Raw genomic sequence first — 14560 nt, 5'->3', positions numbered from 1 at the left:
TTTGATATAAAAACTTTTAATGGTAGGAGAAATATCTACTTTATATGCATATGCATTTCTTTTATTTTTCATTTTATATAAGTTCGAATAATGATAAAATGTATTGAAGAAATGAAATTTCCAACCACCTAATAAAGGATATCTAGGTTTTACATCGAATTTTAGAATATTTTTTTTTTTCTCATCATCATAAATTTCTTCTCCTCTAATTAAATATATTTTTCCTAGATCATCAAAATAATTGTAGTCATAAATATTATAATTTATTTTGGATTCAAGAGAATAGATGATACTATTTTGGTTGTGTGTCTTGTCGGTTGGCATATTTGTATTTGAAATATTTGTATTTGAAATATTTGTATTTGAAATATTTGTATTTGAAATATTTGCATTTGAAATATTTACATTTGAAATATTTGCATTTGAAATATTTACATTTGAAATATTATTAAACGTATCATTTTTGTTCTCCATATTTATAAATCCCATATTAGTAGCACCTTTTATATCCCCTGTGATCGATCCTGCAGATGAGGTATATTTACTTTCATAGTCACTTAAGACATATCTATCAAATTTATTTATTTTTGCTGCATTATTTTTTAAAAAGTATTCTTCCTTTTCATATATATAACCTAAAGAAGATATATTAATATTTTTTATTACTTTTTCAAAATAACCTAAATTATAATCACATACAAAATATAATAAGATTTTATGTCCTAAATTAAATGGTTCTATATTATATTGATATTTAATAATATAATTTTTATCATTTATTTTTTTTAAATCTTTTAAAAAACATGCATCATCTAAATTAACAATATCACAGTTGTCACATAATTTTATATCTATCTGTTCATATTTTTCAACTTGATATGGTAACAAAATTTTTGAAGATAAATAAAATAAAACATTTTGTTTTTCCATTAAATTTATATCTAATGGATATGGGTGATAAGGCTGACCTAGTGTATATGATAATTCAATAAGAATATCTTCTTCTAATTTTAATTTTGTATTCAATAATATTTCATAAACTTTTATATTAAAATTTGATATATCAACATCATGATTAAATGAATCTATATTTATTTCTTCTATATCTTTTGTATCTTTTAAAATATTATATTGAAGAATATTTCCTTTTTCATCAATAACATGTATGTTGGTAGCCTAAAATAAAAAAATAATAAATTGTTAATATATTTATATTTTTATATATTTATATATATTTATATATTTTTATATATTTATATATATTTATATATTTTTATATATTTTTATATCATCTCATTATTAGGTATAACCCCTTCAATACATACCTGATAAGCCTCATGATAAGGCAATAAAAAAAGAAAACTTTCTGCTGAAGTATCTTGCACATTTTTTAATTTCCCTTTTACAATAACTTGTACATAATTATTTTTTAAATTAATATATTTACTTACATGTTCATATATTAAACTATTTCCATTTGTTATATATTTTTTTCTTATATCATTTTTATAAAAATTTATATATTCTATATCAATATTAATAAGATTTTTAAAAATATCTATATTTAATTTTCCATATACATAAATAAAAAATACAAATGTTATAAAAATAATATAAACTATTTTCATTTTTTACACATGTGCTCACAAGTTTATATGATGAATAATATATATTATATTGTTTTATTTTTATGTTGACAAAAAAATATGTTTATAATGATAATATATATTTATTATACTGCAATTTTTATTTATTTAAAACAATACATACATACATATATATATATATATATATATATATATATATATATATATAATGAGGAGAAAAATTCGATCTTTAAAATTTTAAAAGTATTTATTATTTTGTAATAAAATAAAATATATTGTAGAAGAGATATTCCTACATCTTTTATATAAATGTATATGAATATATTTTCATTTTTAAGAAATGACAAGATGACTTTTTTTTTTTTTTTTTTTTTTTTTTTTTTTTTACATTAAATAAAGAGATTAATTAAGAGAATTATTAAATAAATATAATATATATAAAATGTATATTTAATATATATATATATTTTTTTTTTTTTTTTTTTTTTTTTTCCCTATAAATATTAGTAAAATTATAATTATACACACATAGAATAAATATTTACAATATATAAATATTTATTTATTTTTATTTATATTTATATGTTCATTTGTATATTCTTTTACTTTTCTATGATTTAAAAAAATCAGATAAACTCATTTATATGATATGATATAAAAAGAGAAAGAGAGAAAACATAATATTCAGACTTACATTTTGGTTTTTTATAAAAAAAAAAAAAAAACAGAGAAATTATCATACACAAATATATTTTATTTTAAATATATATATATATATATTTGAAAATGTTTAAAGGATAGATATAATTTTTGAGGATCTAACATATTCAAAATTATTATATTTTCTATATAATATTTTAATATTTGGGTTATGAAAATATAAAAGTAAGGACATGACAAGTTCAACATCTAAAATAATAAAAGTAAAATTTTTTAATAATTATTTATTTAATAATCTAACCAAAGAAATATGATATTTATAAAAAAAAAAATTTTGACCAGAAGAGAAGAAAATATAAATATAGTGAGAAAATATATTTTTTACATTTTATAAATCCTTCTATAACAATGATATATTATATATATTTATAATAAATATATATTTAATAATAATATAAAATTAAATTAAAACTTACTACTCGTTCTTTTTATAATATAAAATATATATATAATTATATATATATTTAAAGAGAAATTTTTTTTGTAGGGTTTTTATAAATATATATATTATATAATATATATATATATATATATATATATATTATATTTAAATCTTAAATTAAGAAAAGAATAGAGGAACGTCAAAAAAAAAAAATAAAAAAAAAAAAAAAAAAAAAACTTTAATTTTATATATACTACTTTATATATATATAATATATATATATATATATATATAATAATAAAATATTATATTTTTAGATATGTTTATTTATTTATTTATTTATTTTATTTTATTTATTTATTTATTATTATATAATTTTATTACATTCCTTAATTTATATATATTTATTTTTATATAATTATATATTTTTTAAAAAAAGAAAAAATTATATTTTAAATTTTGCGAAACAAAAAAAAATTTTCTTCTACCGTTTTTATAAATAAATATTGAATAATTAAAAATATATAAAAATACAAATATATTTGAATCAATTTAAAATAATATAAATAAATATATATTTTTAAAAATTCCTTTTTGGGTTTAATTATTTTGTTACCATTTGTTATATATATATATATATATATATATATATTTTTATATTTTTATATTTTTATATTTTTTATTTTTATTTTATTTTTTTTTTTTTATATTAAAAGAAGAAAATATGAAACAATGGCGTTAAATATTATGGATAGGATTATGAATTTAGAAGTCCCAGAGAGTGGAAACCACTCCATAAATATTATATTAGGTGTTGTTAATATATTTTTTTTTGGAATTGGTATGATAATATTAGGAATTATAAATAAAGACATAGATGATCTAATAATTGGAATCTTACAATTACTTGTTCCTTTGATAGGATGGATATGGGCAGTTTTTTGGGGCATCCTTATAGTTATTAAAAATTCTAAATGAAATAAAATAGAAATATATTTTGTTTATATAATTTATCCCTCAAGTTATTATATATATATATTTATATTTATATATTTCCATTTGTATTCTTATAAATTATTTTTAATTTAATCTTTGTTTTGTTTTTAAAAATGTTTATATAATTGAACTTTTTTTTTTTTTTTTTTTTTTTTTTTTTTTTTTTTTTAAAAACATAAAAAATTTGAATAATTTTTTTTTTTTCTTTTTGTTTGTAATATGTAAAATGATTTTTGTAGGCTTTTACTTTTTTTTTTTACAAGACAAATATGAAAAAAAATAAAGAAAAAAAAAAATATAAATATAAATAAATATATATATACATATACATATATATTTATATATATATATATATATATGTTTGAATAACACAGATATTATTATTTCATTTCATTTTAAGGATCCGGGTTGAATATTATAAAATATATAGTTTTCATTTTATTATCTCCCCTTGTCGTGACAATCTATCTCTTTATATCTTTCTTTTCACAACATTGCGTTTTATTATTACTTGTCATGTTATTATAATAATGTTGATGAGCTAAATATGTAGAACGTGTAGCATTTAAATAATTTCTATTAAAATAAAAAGACTTCATATGTGTTTTCATTTCATCATTTGTATATATCTCAACACACTTGTTATTATTATTCTGTTCGTTCGTCATATATAAACAATTAGTGTTCCTTTTAATATCATTATTTTTATTCCCACCCTCATATTTTATATTATTAATATAATCATAAGTATTTTCATAACATGATGAACTGTTTTTTTCTGGATATGTAAAATATAATGTTTTATTATTTATTAAACATTGAGACTTTTTATTCCCCTCAGATTTACAAATTGATTCCATTTTTTTCTTTTCTTTATCATCATTCTTTTTGACAACCCCTTTAAAACGATTTAAAGAATCAACCTGATTTATTAAATATGAGGTACAATTATTATTATAATAATTAATATTATTATTATTAATATTATTATTATTTTGTTTTTGTGATGATAATATTCTATTTTCTCCATTATAATGATCTATATTTTTATAATTTATATTATGAGCTACATCAACAGAAAACCTATTCTCAACATGTTTCTTATTTGTAATATTATTTTGTATTTCTGTCTTATTATTTATATAATTAACATCTTTTAGTATTTCTAAATATGTTTTATTCTTATCATTTTTAAATGGTAAAAAGGTATGAGGAGTTTTATTCTCTTCACTTTTAAATTGAATTATCTTTTTTTTACTCTCATCCTGATGACATATAGATTGATCAACTTGTCGTTTAACATGTCGTTTAACATGTCGTTCAATTTTTTGATTAAGATTGTCATGTTTTATGTATATCCCTTCATGTTTATCATTTATTATATTTTTCTTTTCATTTATATTTCCTTTCAAAGATGTAGATACATCTCCACACGTTTCTGTCATATATTCCATTGATATATTTTTCATCATTTTATTTTTTTTATTATTATCTTGTCTAGTATCACTTGTAGGAATTATATTTACAACATCGATTTTATTTTTTATATGATCACACATATTGTTATTGTAATTTTTTGAATCATCTATATTCAACTTTTCGTTTTCATCCGAATTGTTTATAAACTTTTTATACCATTCATATATACGTTCACCTTTGATTTTCTCAACATTTATTAAACATTCATGCAACAATCCTTCCTCTTTATTATTTATAAGATTGTTCTTTCTCTTTTTTTCTATATCTCTAGACACTTTTACATTCCCCATATTTTCTATCTTATCCTTTATACCTTTTTTAAAATAATGCATGTTTATTTTCTTTTTTTCGGATTCGTTTGATATATTATTTGTATTGTATATATTTTTTATATTATGTAAATTATGTTCATTATTTGAATTATTTAAATTATATATATTTTTTACATTATTTATATTATTTATATTATTTATATTATTTATATTTTTTACATTATTTATATTATTTATATTATTTATATTATTTATATTATTTTCCACTTTATTTTGATGCTTCCCCTTTTTCATCCTTAATAATTGATTTGTTTTTTTTCCTTCTATAATTATACCATTTTTTTTATTTTCTATTTGAGTCCCCTTATTTTTTAAGCATACAAATTTGTTATTCTTTATTATTTTATTTCCTTTTTCATTCCTTTTCTTTATACTATCATCATTTGTTTTTTTTATAGAAAGTGTCGTGTTTTTCCTTTCAATTTTTTTTTTTTTTAATCCGACTTTTTCCTTTTTACATTTGTCATTTAATTTGTTCCTTAAAACAGTAACATTGTTCTTTATTTTTTTTTTTTCCTCTTGATATGTCTTTACATTATTTTTCACACAATTATTATTTGTATTATTTATACTATTTATTTTGTTTATATTATTTATACTATTTATTTTGTTTATATTATTTATTTTTTTTATATTATTCATTTTTTTTATATTTTCATTTATATTATTCTTTTTAATTTTTTTTTTTTTTTTTTCAAACATTTCAGACATTTCATTCAGAAACTTTTCTAGCCCTACATGATTATCACTCCTGATTTTTTTTTGATCCTCTCCTTTTTTTTTATTATTCTCTATATCATCCACATTATAATATGTTACATATGTATTTCTTTTTGAAATAGGCAATTTATTTTTTACATTATTTTTCTTCTCACTAATTGGGTAAGCTATTGTCTTCCTACTTGTTATTGTTAATGGTTTATTTGTATTTGTATTTGTATTTGTATTTGTATTTGTATTTTTTTTTTTTTTTTTTTTTTTTTCTGAGGACGAGGAAAGTAATAGTTTAATTTCATCTTTCATCTGATTTTTATCATTCTCCATTGAGGAGTTATCTTTATAATCCATACCATTATAATTTTTATTTATCTTGTATATATTATTCACATTATTTATAATTTCCATGTTATATATATCTCCATTTTTATGACAACCCTCATCACAACTTACATATAGATCACTTCCAGATTCTTGAATAATATCATAATTATTTCTATCTTCCTCTTTATATTCTTCCAAAATATTACTATTACATTTACTATTACTATTACTAATATCGTTAGTTTTAGTTTTATTTTTATTTTTTTTGATATCTTTCAAATGGCAACTAGGTTGTTCACTATGATCTGCTTCTCCTTTAAATATGTTAATATTATCTTTATTTATTTTTATGTGTCCTTTATTCTTCCCCTTTTTTTGTTTACAAATAATATTTTTCTTTATCTCCTTTTTGAATAATTTATCGTTAATTTTATTTTTATGAATCCCCTTTATTTTCATAGAATCTGTTTTTGATAGAATATATTTACTTTTGTTTTTAACTCCTTGTATATTTATATTATTATTATGATTATTTCTTTTTTCACTTACATTTTGAACTGATGCATTAATTTTTTTTATCACCTTTATATTATCATCATTCCTTTTATTGGATGATGCAATATGACTATCACCTTCTTTTTTTGATATGAACAATTTATTAGTTAAAGGTTTGGATGTTTGTTCTTTATAATTAATATTATTTGTATCGTTTTTGTTTTTATTTGTATCGTTTTTGTTTTTATTTGTATCTTTTTTATTTTTGTTTTTATTTTTGTTTTTATTTTTATTTTTATCTTTTATATCACTTACCACACACATGGTATGTCTAAAAATATTAGAACCACTTGTTTTGTTTATACCCATTGAATTGTTAGATTTATGAAAATAATTTTTCATACTAGTAAATAAAAATTTAGATGATACTTCTGGTGTAATCGTATGTCTATTTTGTAATGAATGAGCTCCAAAAATATTATTACAATAATTCTTTTTATTATTATATTTACATTGGGGGGTTATATTATTCGATTCTCTTTTTTTTTTTATCACCACCTGTTCATTATTGATACAATTGATATTATTGATACTATTGATACTATTGATATTATTAATATTATTCATATTATTAATATTATTCATATTATTCGTATTATCATCTTTTTTTAAAAAATCCAAATATTCTTCCCCTCTTGTCATATCTTTTATTTCATTTTTTAATATAACAGTCTTATCATTCAAATTACACAATTTCACATCTACATAATTTCCAAGCTGTATCTCTATGAATATTCCTTTTATATTATTTCTTTTATATAATTTTAAAAAACAATTGATTCTTCTTTTTTTCTCATTACTTTTAATTTTTGTCCTTTTCTTTTTTATAACTAATTTATTTTGTGATATCTCTTTTTTCCTTCTTAAACATTTGTCATTTTTATATGTTAATATATAGGTATCTTTATTTGCATACAAACATTGTTTATTTTTAATATCTTTAATATTTTTAATATCTCTACTTTGTTTTTTATTTAATAATCCTTTGTCAACACTATCTATAAATATATAAGAATTACTTTCATCTAATTCATGTTGCAAATTTTTTTCTTCATCTTTTATTTCTTTTTCTAATGCTAAGACTAGTTTATTTTCTAGCTGATATTTAAAAAAACTATTTTCTTTACACATTTCATTTTGTATCTCGCTATGAGAAAGATTTATTTCAAACTGTGAAGTATCTAAATTTGATATATTCATAGAATTGTCTTGGAATGATAATAATTCGCACTTTCTTTTTCTCATACTGTCTGTTGCTATATGTGACGATAAAGCATCTACATATTTTTCTATCTTATTAGAAACAAGATGATTCTTATTATTAGAAACAAGATGATTCTTATTATTGCAAAAAAGATGATTCTTATTATTGCAAACAAGATGATTCTTATTATTGCAAAAAATATGATTCTTATTATTAGAAACAAGATGATTCTCCTTATTGATAACAACATCATTCTCTTTGTTGACAATTTTATTTGTCCTTTCACTTGAATCCTTCAACATTTTATCATGCCCGTTCATACTTAAATAATTTTTTTTTTTCATCTCTAATAATTTGTTTTTCAATATCTGTGTGTTCATATTTAAACTACCTACAAATGACGAATATTCATTTAATGTGTCATCGTTTGAAGATATATTATTCTGTTGTAATTTATTATTATCTTCTTTTATGATTAGATCATGTCTATTAGTATCTATATAGTTATCTATGCCCCTCATATTGTTTATCAAAATATTGTTCTTTGTAATTGGTTTCATTTTGTCTTCCCCCCTATCATAGCAACAACTACTACTATAATAATAATTATTATTATTACTATTATTATTATTATTATTATTTATTTTATTGTTAATGTCATGTTTATCCACCCCATTTTTAATTTCTGTCATTTTATCTTCTCTAAAAATATCTAGCATATGATCATGACCTTCCAAGTCTACCTCCCTTTTATTATTTAAAAACGATGAATCCTCCTTTTTCATACTTGCCATTTCTTTAGTTGATAAAACACTCAGAGAAGTATCCTTTTTATTCTCATCAGATATTATATCCATATGTGTTATTCTCTTTTCCTTTGTTTTTAATTCTATGAATTTGTAAATACTTTTTTGATAACTGTTCAGAATATTAGTTTTGAACGTCTCGTTAAGATCACCATTAGATTTTATAAATCCATTGCACATATTATAATTTAATTTATCATTAATATTATTTTTTTTATCATCAATCTTATTTTTTTTATCATCAATCTTATTTTTTTTATCATCAATCTTATTTTTTTTATCATCAGTCTTATTATTTTTATCATCAGTCTTATTTTTTTTATCATCAGTCTTATTTTTTTTATCATCAGTCTTATTTTTTTTATCATCAGTCTTATTTTTTTTATCACATTCTCCCTTTTTATTATCATTATGATATATATTATTGTAAATATCTATCTCATCTACGAATCTTTTGCCACAATAATTATTCATATTAAAACGTTCGATATTTCTTTCACATACATTTGTGTATACACTACCTCGAACATTACATCCTTTATTCATATATATAGTTTGCATTTTTATAAGATTTTCATCATATGGTTTTATAGATATTATATTATCCTGAGCATTCATATGTTTTTCCTTTTCAATCATAACAGCATTCTTATTTTTGGTGCTCTCCAAATTATTGTTATTTTTATGATTATTGCAAATTTTTTTTTTCTCTTTAAAATTGGAAACAACACAGTTGGTATTATTATTATTATTATTATTATGTGTTAAATGAACTGGCACATGCATATTTTTATATAATAAAGTATTTTTTTTTTTATTATCATCCCCCCGATTTTCTTTATATACCATATTTATCTTATTATGTGAAGGAAATAATTTATTTGGTGACTCATTCTTTTTTTCATTTATTAAGTTATCTATGGAAGAGAAAAATATATGCTCATAAATATAAAACTCTAGAATGGAATCAGGATATATAGGGATATTATTTTTTTTGGCATATTTTTCTATTTGAAGAGAAAGTTTTAAAGAAGACAAATTTTTTCTCCTTTCCTCATCATTATTGTTAGAGATATGATTTGTATTGGTTTTATTATTACATATATGATTTGTATTTGTTTTATTATTACATGTATTATTTTTCTTATTGTTGTTGTTCTTCTTCTTATTATTATCATCTTTGTTTATATATAAATTAAAATTGTGTAGAGGGAATATACTTCCTTTGAACCAATCATGATTGAGAGCTTCATTTATATTATACCTCATATGAAAATCTGGATGTAAGCAATTAAAAATTAAATCAATAACTTGTTTTGATAAATGTAATCCTTTCTTTTCTTTTAATAATTGTTTATAATTTTTATGTTTAAACATTCTCCAATAATTATCTTTTTCTGATGAAGATTTAAAAAGTTCACGCTTTGTTAAGCAAAAATAAAGAATATAGCCAGCACAAAATATATCTATCTTTGTAGGATCATATTTAGATTTCAAATAAATTTCAGGAGGTCTAAATATTTTACCAAACATTTTTTTATAATCTTCTAATATTACATGATTTTTTTTATTTACATTAAAATATATTGCTTGTCCTGGATCATTTAAAACTGGATATATTAATCCATTCTCTTCATTTTCAAATAAAAGAATATTTTCTAAAGATATATCTCTTAATGCCATTTTTTTTAAATGTAAATATCTAATAGCTAATAATATCTGATGAAATAAATACCTTGCTTCTTCTTCAGAAAAACACTTATTCCGAATTTTCATAACCTCAAATAAATCTCCATGTATAGCAAATGGCATCACCATATATATATATAAATTGTCATCAAAAATGTTATCACAACTTAATATATTACTATGACCACTCATACTATCTCTATAATAATATTCAGATAATGGATCTTCTTGTACTCTATCCTTAGCCATCTCTATAAGATGCTTAGACAATATTTTTATAGCTTTATATCCCCTTACTAAACCGTTACCAATACCTTCAAAAACTTCTGATAAATAAACACTTCCATATATAGCTGACTGAAGTACTTTTATCAATCTATACTTTGATTCTTTGTATTCTATGACTTTACCTGCCAGCTTACACGACACAGAAGAAAACTGCTCAAAAAAAAAAAAAAATAAAATAAATAAAAAAAAAAATATATATATATATATATATATATATATTACATATTATATATATATTTATGCAACATATATTTTATTACGTATTTCATTTTTTGTTCCCTTGACATCTTTTCCAACGCCTCGTCATCTTTATCCCCATTAAATTTATACTCATAATAAATTTTCTCCTGATTTTTGGACATGATTCCTCCTGGATTTATATCGAAATATAAAAAATGATTTTGATTTGATCCTTCATTGTTATTTTTTATTTGCAATTTCAACTTTAAAGATACACAAATATCATTTATATCAAACATTTTATATAATATCGGTAATTCTATATTATAAACGTTATTCAGAATTTCGAACGCACAATCAAAATTATCTACAACTTTCTCATCTTTATTTTTAGAAAAAGCGTAGATTTTTTTTATTATCGAATTATCAAAGTGTGAATATTTATTAACAATTTTTTCGGTGTCTTTTTTTTCTGAAAGGTAAAAATGGTTTTTTAAATGCATAATTGTATATAAATAAATAAATAAATATATATATATATATATATATATATATATATTATTTATGTAACATAAAGGATATTTTATTATTTCTTAAATGTATAGACATTTATAAGAATATGAAAAATGAATACACAATAGTATGCATATTTATAAATACATAAACATGCTAAGGTAATTTATAATAATTTATAATAATTTATAATTACTTTTTTTTTTCAAATTCTATTTAAAAAATATATATATATAAAAAATACATAGGTATGCTCACCAAAGAAAATAACATATCAAAAAATAAAAATAAAAATAAAAAATATATAATGTTAGAAGTAGATAATTATTATATGTAGGAATGCTAAACATTTATACAATTTAAAATATTTATATATGTTTAAATGGTACAAAATTATATTTTGCTTTCTATAAATGAATATAAACATATATAAACAGATATATATATATATATATATATATATATATTAAGGAGCGGAAAATTATTAAAAAAAAAAAAAAAAAAAAACTTATATATTTTATTTAATTAATATCTACATATATATATATATATATATATATATATATATATATTTCTTTATTTATATAACCGCAACTTAATTGATATTATCAAGAAATAAGAAATGAAAGGCGTACACTATTAACCATATTATTTTATATTCAAAACTTTTAAATGGTAATATCTCAATATATGTATGTTGTATTATTTTATATCAAGTTGTTCCTTTAATATTTTTTTTTTGTTTTTTTTTTTTTTTTCCATAACGTATTCATTTGGTTGTACATAATTTATTTTTATAATTTCATTTTTTTTTTTTTTTTTTTTATATATACTTTTTCACAATAATATTCTACAACATGAATGGATTGTTCTTTATTATTAAAAAGAAAATAATTATGTGTTAAATAAATAAATAAATAAATAAATATATATATATATATGAAGTGTTGAATGAATCTTTTTTCCTTTTCTTTTTTTTTTTTTTTTTTTTTTTTTTTTTATATCAAAAGGTTTAATGTACGTGACGTATCACAAATATGCATATATATAATATATGTATGTATATACATATTTGTTCAAATAAATATAAGCCTACATAAATATAAATATAAATATAAATATATATATAATATATTTATAATTTCTTTATTATATGTAAATAAGTATATATTTATATATATCTCCTTATGGCCACATACATATATATATGTGTATATAAGATACACATTATATGTCCAATATAATCATATTTATATATCCCAATTTCTGATATCTTATTATTATTTTTTTGTTTCTTTTTTCACTATTATGAAGAATTATTTTTCTATGTGTGCACGTGTGCAATGTGTCTTAATGTATGATATAATAAGAATAAAAAAAAAAAAAAAAAAGAACAGGGAATTACATTCTATCTCATTTTAATTTATTTTTTTATTTATTATTTATTTTTGTTATTTCTATTTTAAAGGAAATATGTAGAAAAATGTAAAAATACGTAGAAATGTGTAAAAATATGTAGAAATGTGTAAAAATATGTAAAAATATTTAGAAATATGTGCAAATATGTATATAATTATTTTATATTTTCCTTAAAACAGTATAATTATACATAGAATTTTTTAAGCATATTTCTACTCATTTATAAAAAAAAATTTCATATATCATGATGTTGTAATTTTTTTTTTTTTTTTTTTATTGCCTGTTCATGTAAAAAAGCATGAATATACATATTTTGGCTGTAAAATTTAACCCATAAATACATAAAAATAAAAAATACATGAACATGTTAATACTACAATTTCACTGAATTTAAAATTTAATACTTTAATTACAACTAACTTTTTTTATTCATATTTTCCAAAATGAAAAGGAAGAAGAAAAGAAAGAAAAAAAAAATATATTATATGAACAGTTCAGGTTTATTTTTCATTTTATTATTTTTTTTAATTTTTTCATAATTTGTAAAATAAATAGAATAAAAGAATGATACATTATGTAGATGGAATGATATAGGGAAAACCCTTTTTTTTATTTATATATATATAAAAAGGATTCTTTAAATTATATAATAAAAATTTTATATATTAATATTAATTATATAATATATATATATAATATGCGTACCTCTATTTTGATACATATATTTTTTCTCTCATTACATATATGTAATTATTAAAAATTCATATGAATCTTTTAAAAGTATATATGTCACTTGTAAAAATATAAAAAAAACCATTCATTGAAGGATATATATAATATATATATATATATATATATTTAATATACATAATGAGAGCAAAATGATACTATAAAAATATGGTCGGAAAATTATCCAATGTAAATATGCTAAATTATTTTTTTTTTTTCTTACTAACATATATATAATATATATATGAAATATTAATGGAATACATAAAGAAAGTAAATATGTTTCAAATGTGAAAAAAATATTATATATATATATATGTATATTATATATTTTAATTTTACCATGAAATGTGTACTTAAATGTCCAAATTCTTATATTAATTATATTAAAAATATACATTTATAAATATCATAAATAATTACACTTTGAAAAAATATCTTACACATTATTATGTATAACTCAAAAGGAAATAATAAAATAAAATATACAGATACATAGATAATATAAAGAAAAATATTTATTATATTTGGATAAAGATGGAAGGAGAAAATATAAAATGTGATAAAAGGCAAAAAAAAAAAAAAAAAAAAAAAATCATAAAATTTTATGTGATACATAT

The 14560-nt window shown here is 18.7% G+C and overlaps 3 protein-coding genes across 3 annotated transcripts in view; 1 reads left to right on the top strand and 2 right to left on the bottom strand.

The window, feature by feature from the left end:
• PADL01_0310400 (dolichyl-diphosphooligosaccharide--protein, putative) overlaps positions 1–1628 on the bottom strand; it is a gene marked incomplete at both ends in the record, with an annotated part of 2783 nt that extends 1155 nt beyond the window's left edge. Inside the window, 2 exons of the mRNA XM_028683958.1 lie at positions 1–1176; positions 1326–1628. The exon at positions 1–1176 is cut by the window's left edge and continues 308 nt beyond it. Coding sequence (XP_028536521.1) covers positions 1–1176; positions 1326–1628 — 1479 coding nt within the window. The remainder of the gene's footprint in view (positions 1177–1325) is intronic.
• Positions 1629–3441: 1813 nt separating this feature from the next.
• On the top strand, positions 3442–3687 carry PADL01_0310300 (conserved Plasmodium protein, unknown function; the record flags this gene model as incomplete). Its single annotated transcript, XM_028683947.1, has 1 exon — positions 3442–3687. One exon carries the CDS (start codon positions 3442–3444, stop codon positions 3685–3687), a length of 246 nt encoding a protein of 81 aa, XP_028536520.1.
• Positions 3688–4169: 482 nt separating this feature from the next.
• Positions 4170–11782, bottom strand: PADL01_0310200 (protein kinase, putative; the record flags this gene model as incomplete). The annotated part of the gene is made up of 2 exons (XM_028683936.1): positions 4170–11249; positions 11360–11782. 2 exons carry the CDS (start codon positions 11780–11782, stop codon positions 4170–4172), a joined length of 7503 nt encoding a protein of 2500 aa, XP_028536519.1.
• Between the last annotated feature and the right edge of the window lie 2778 nt (positions 11783–14560).

This window comes from Plasmodium sp. gorilla clade G2 (assembly GCF_900097015.1).
Source record: "Plasmodium sp. gorilla clade G2 genome assembly, chromosome: 3".
Lineage (NCBI taxonomy): Eukaryota > Apicomplexa > Aconoidasida > Haemosporida > Plasmodiidae > Plasmodium > Plasmodium adleri (nom. inval.).
The sequence above is the reverse complement of the archived record's forward strand: the minus strand, read 5'-3'. Positions and strand labels throughout refer to the sequence as shown.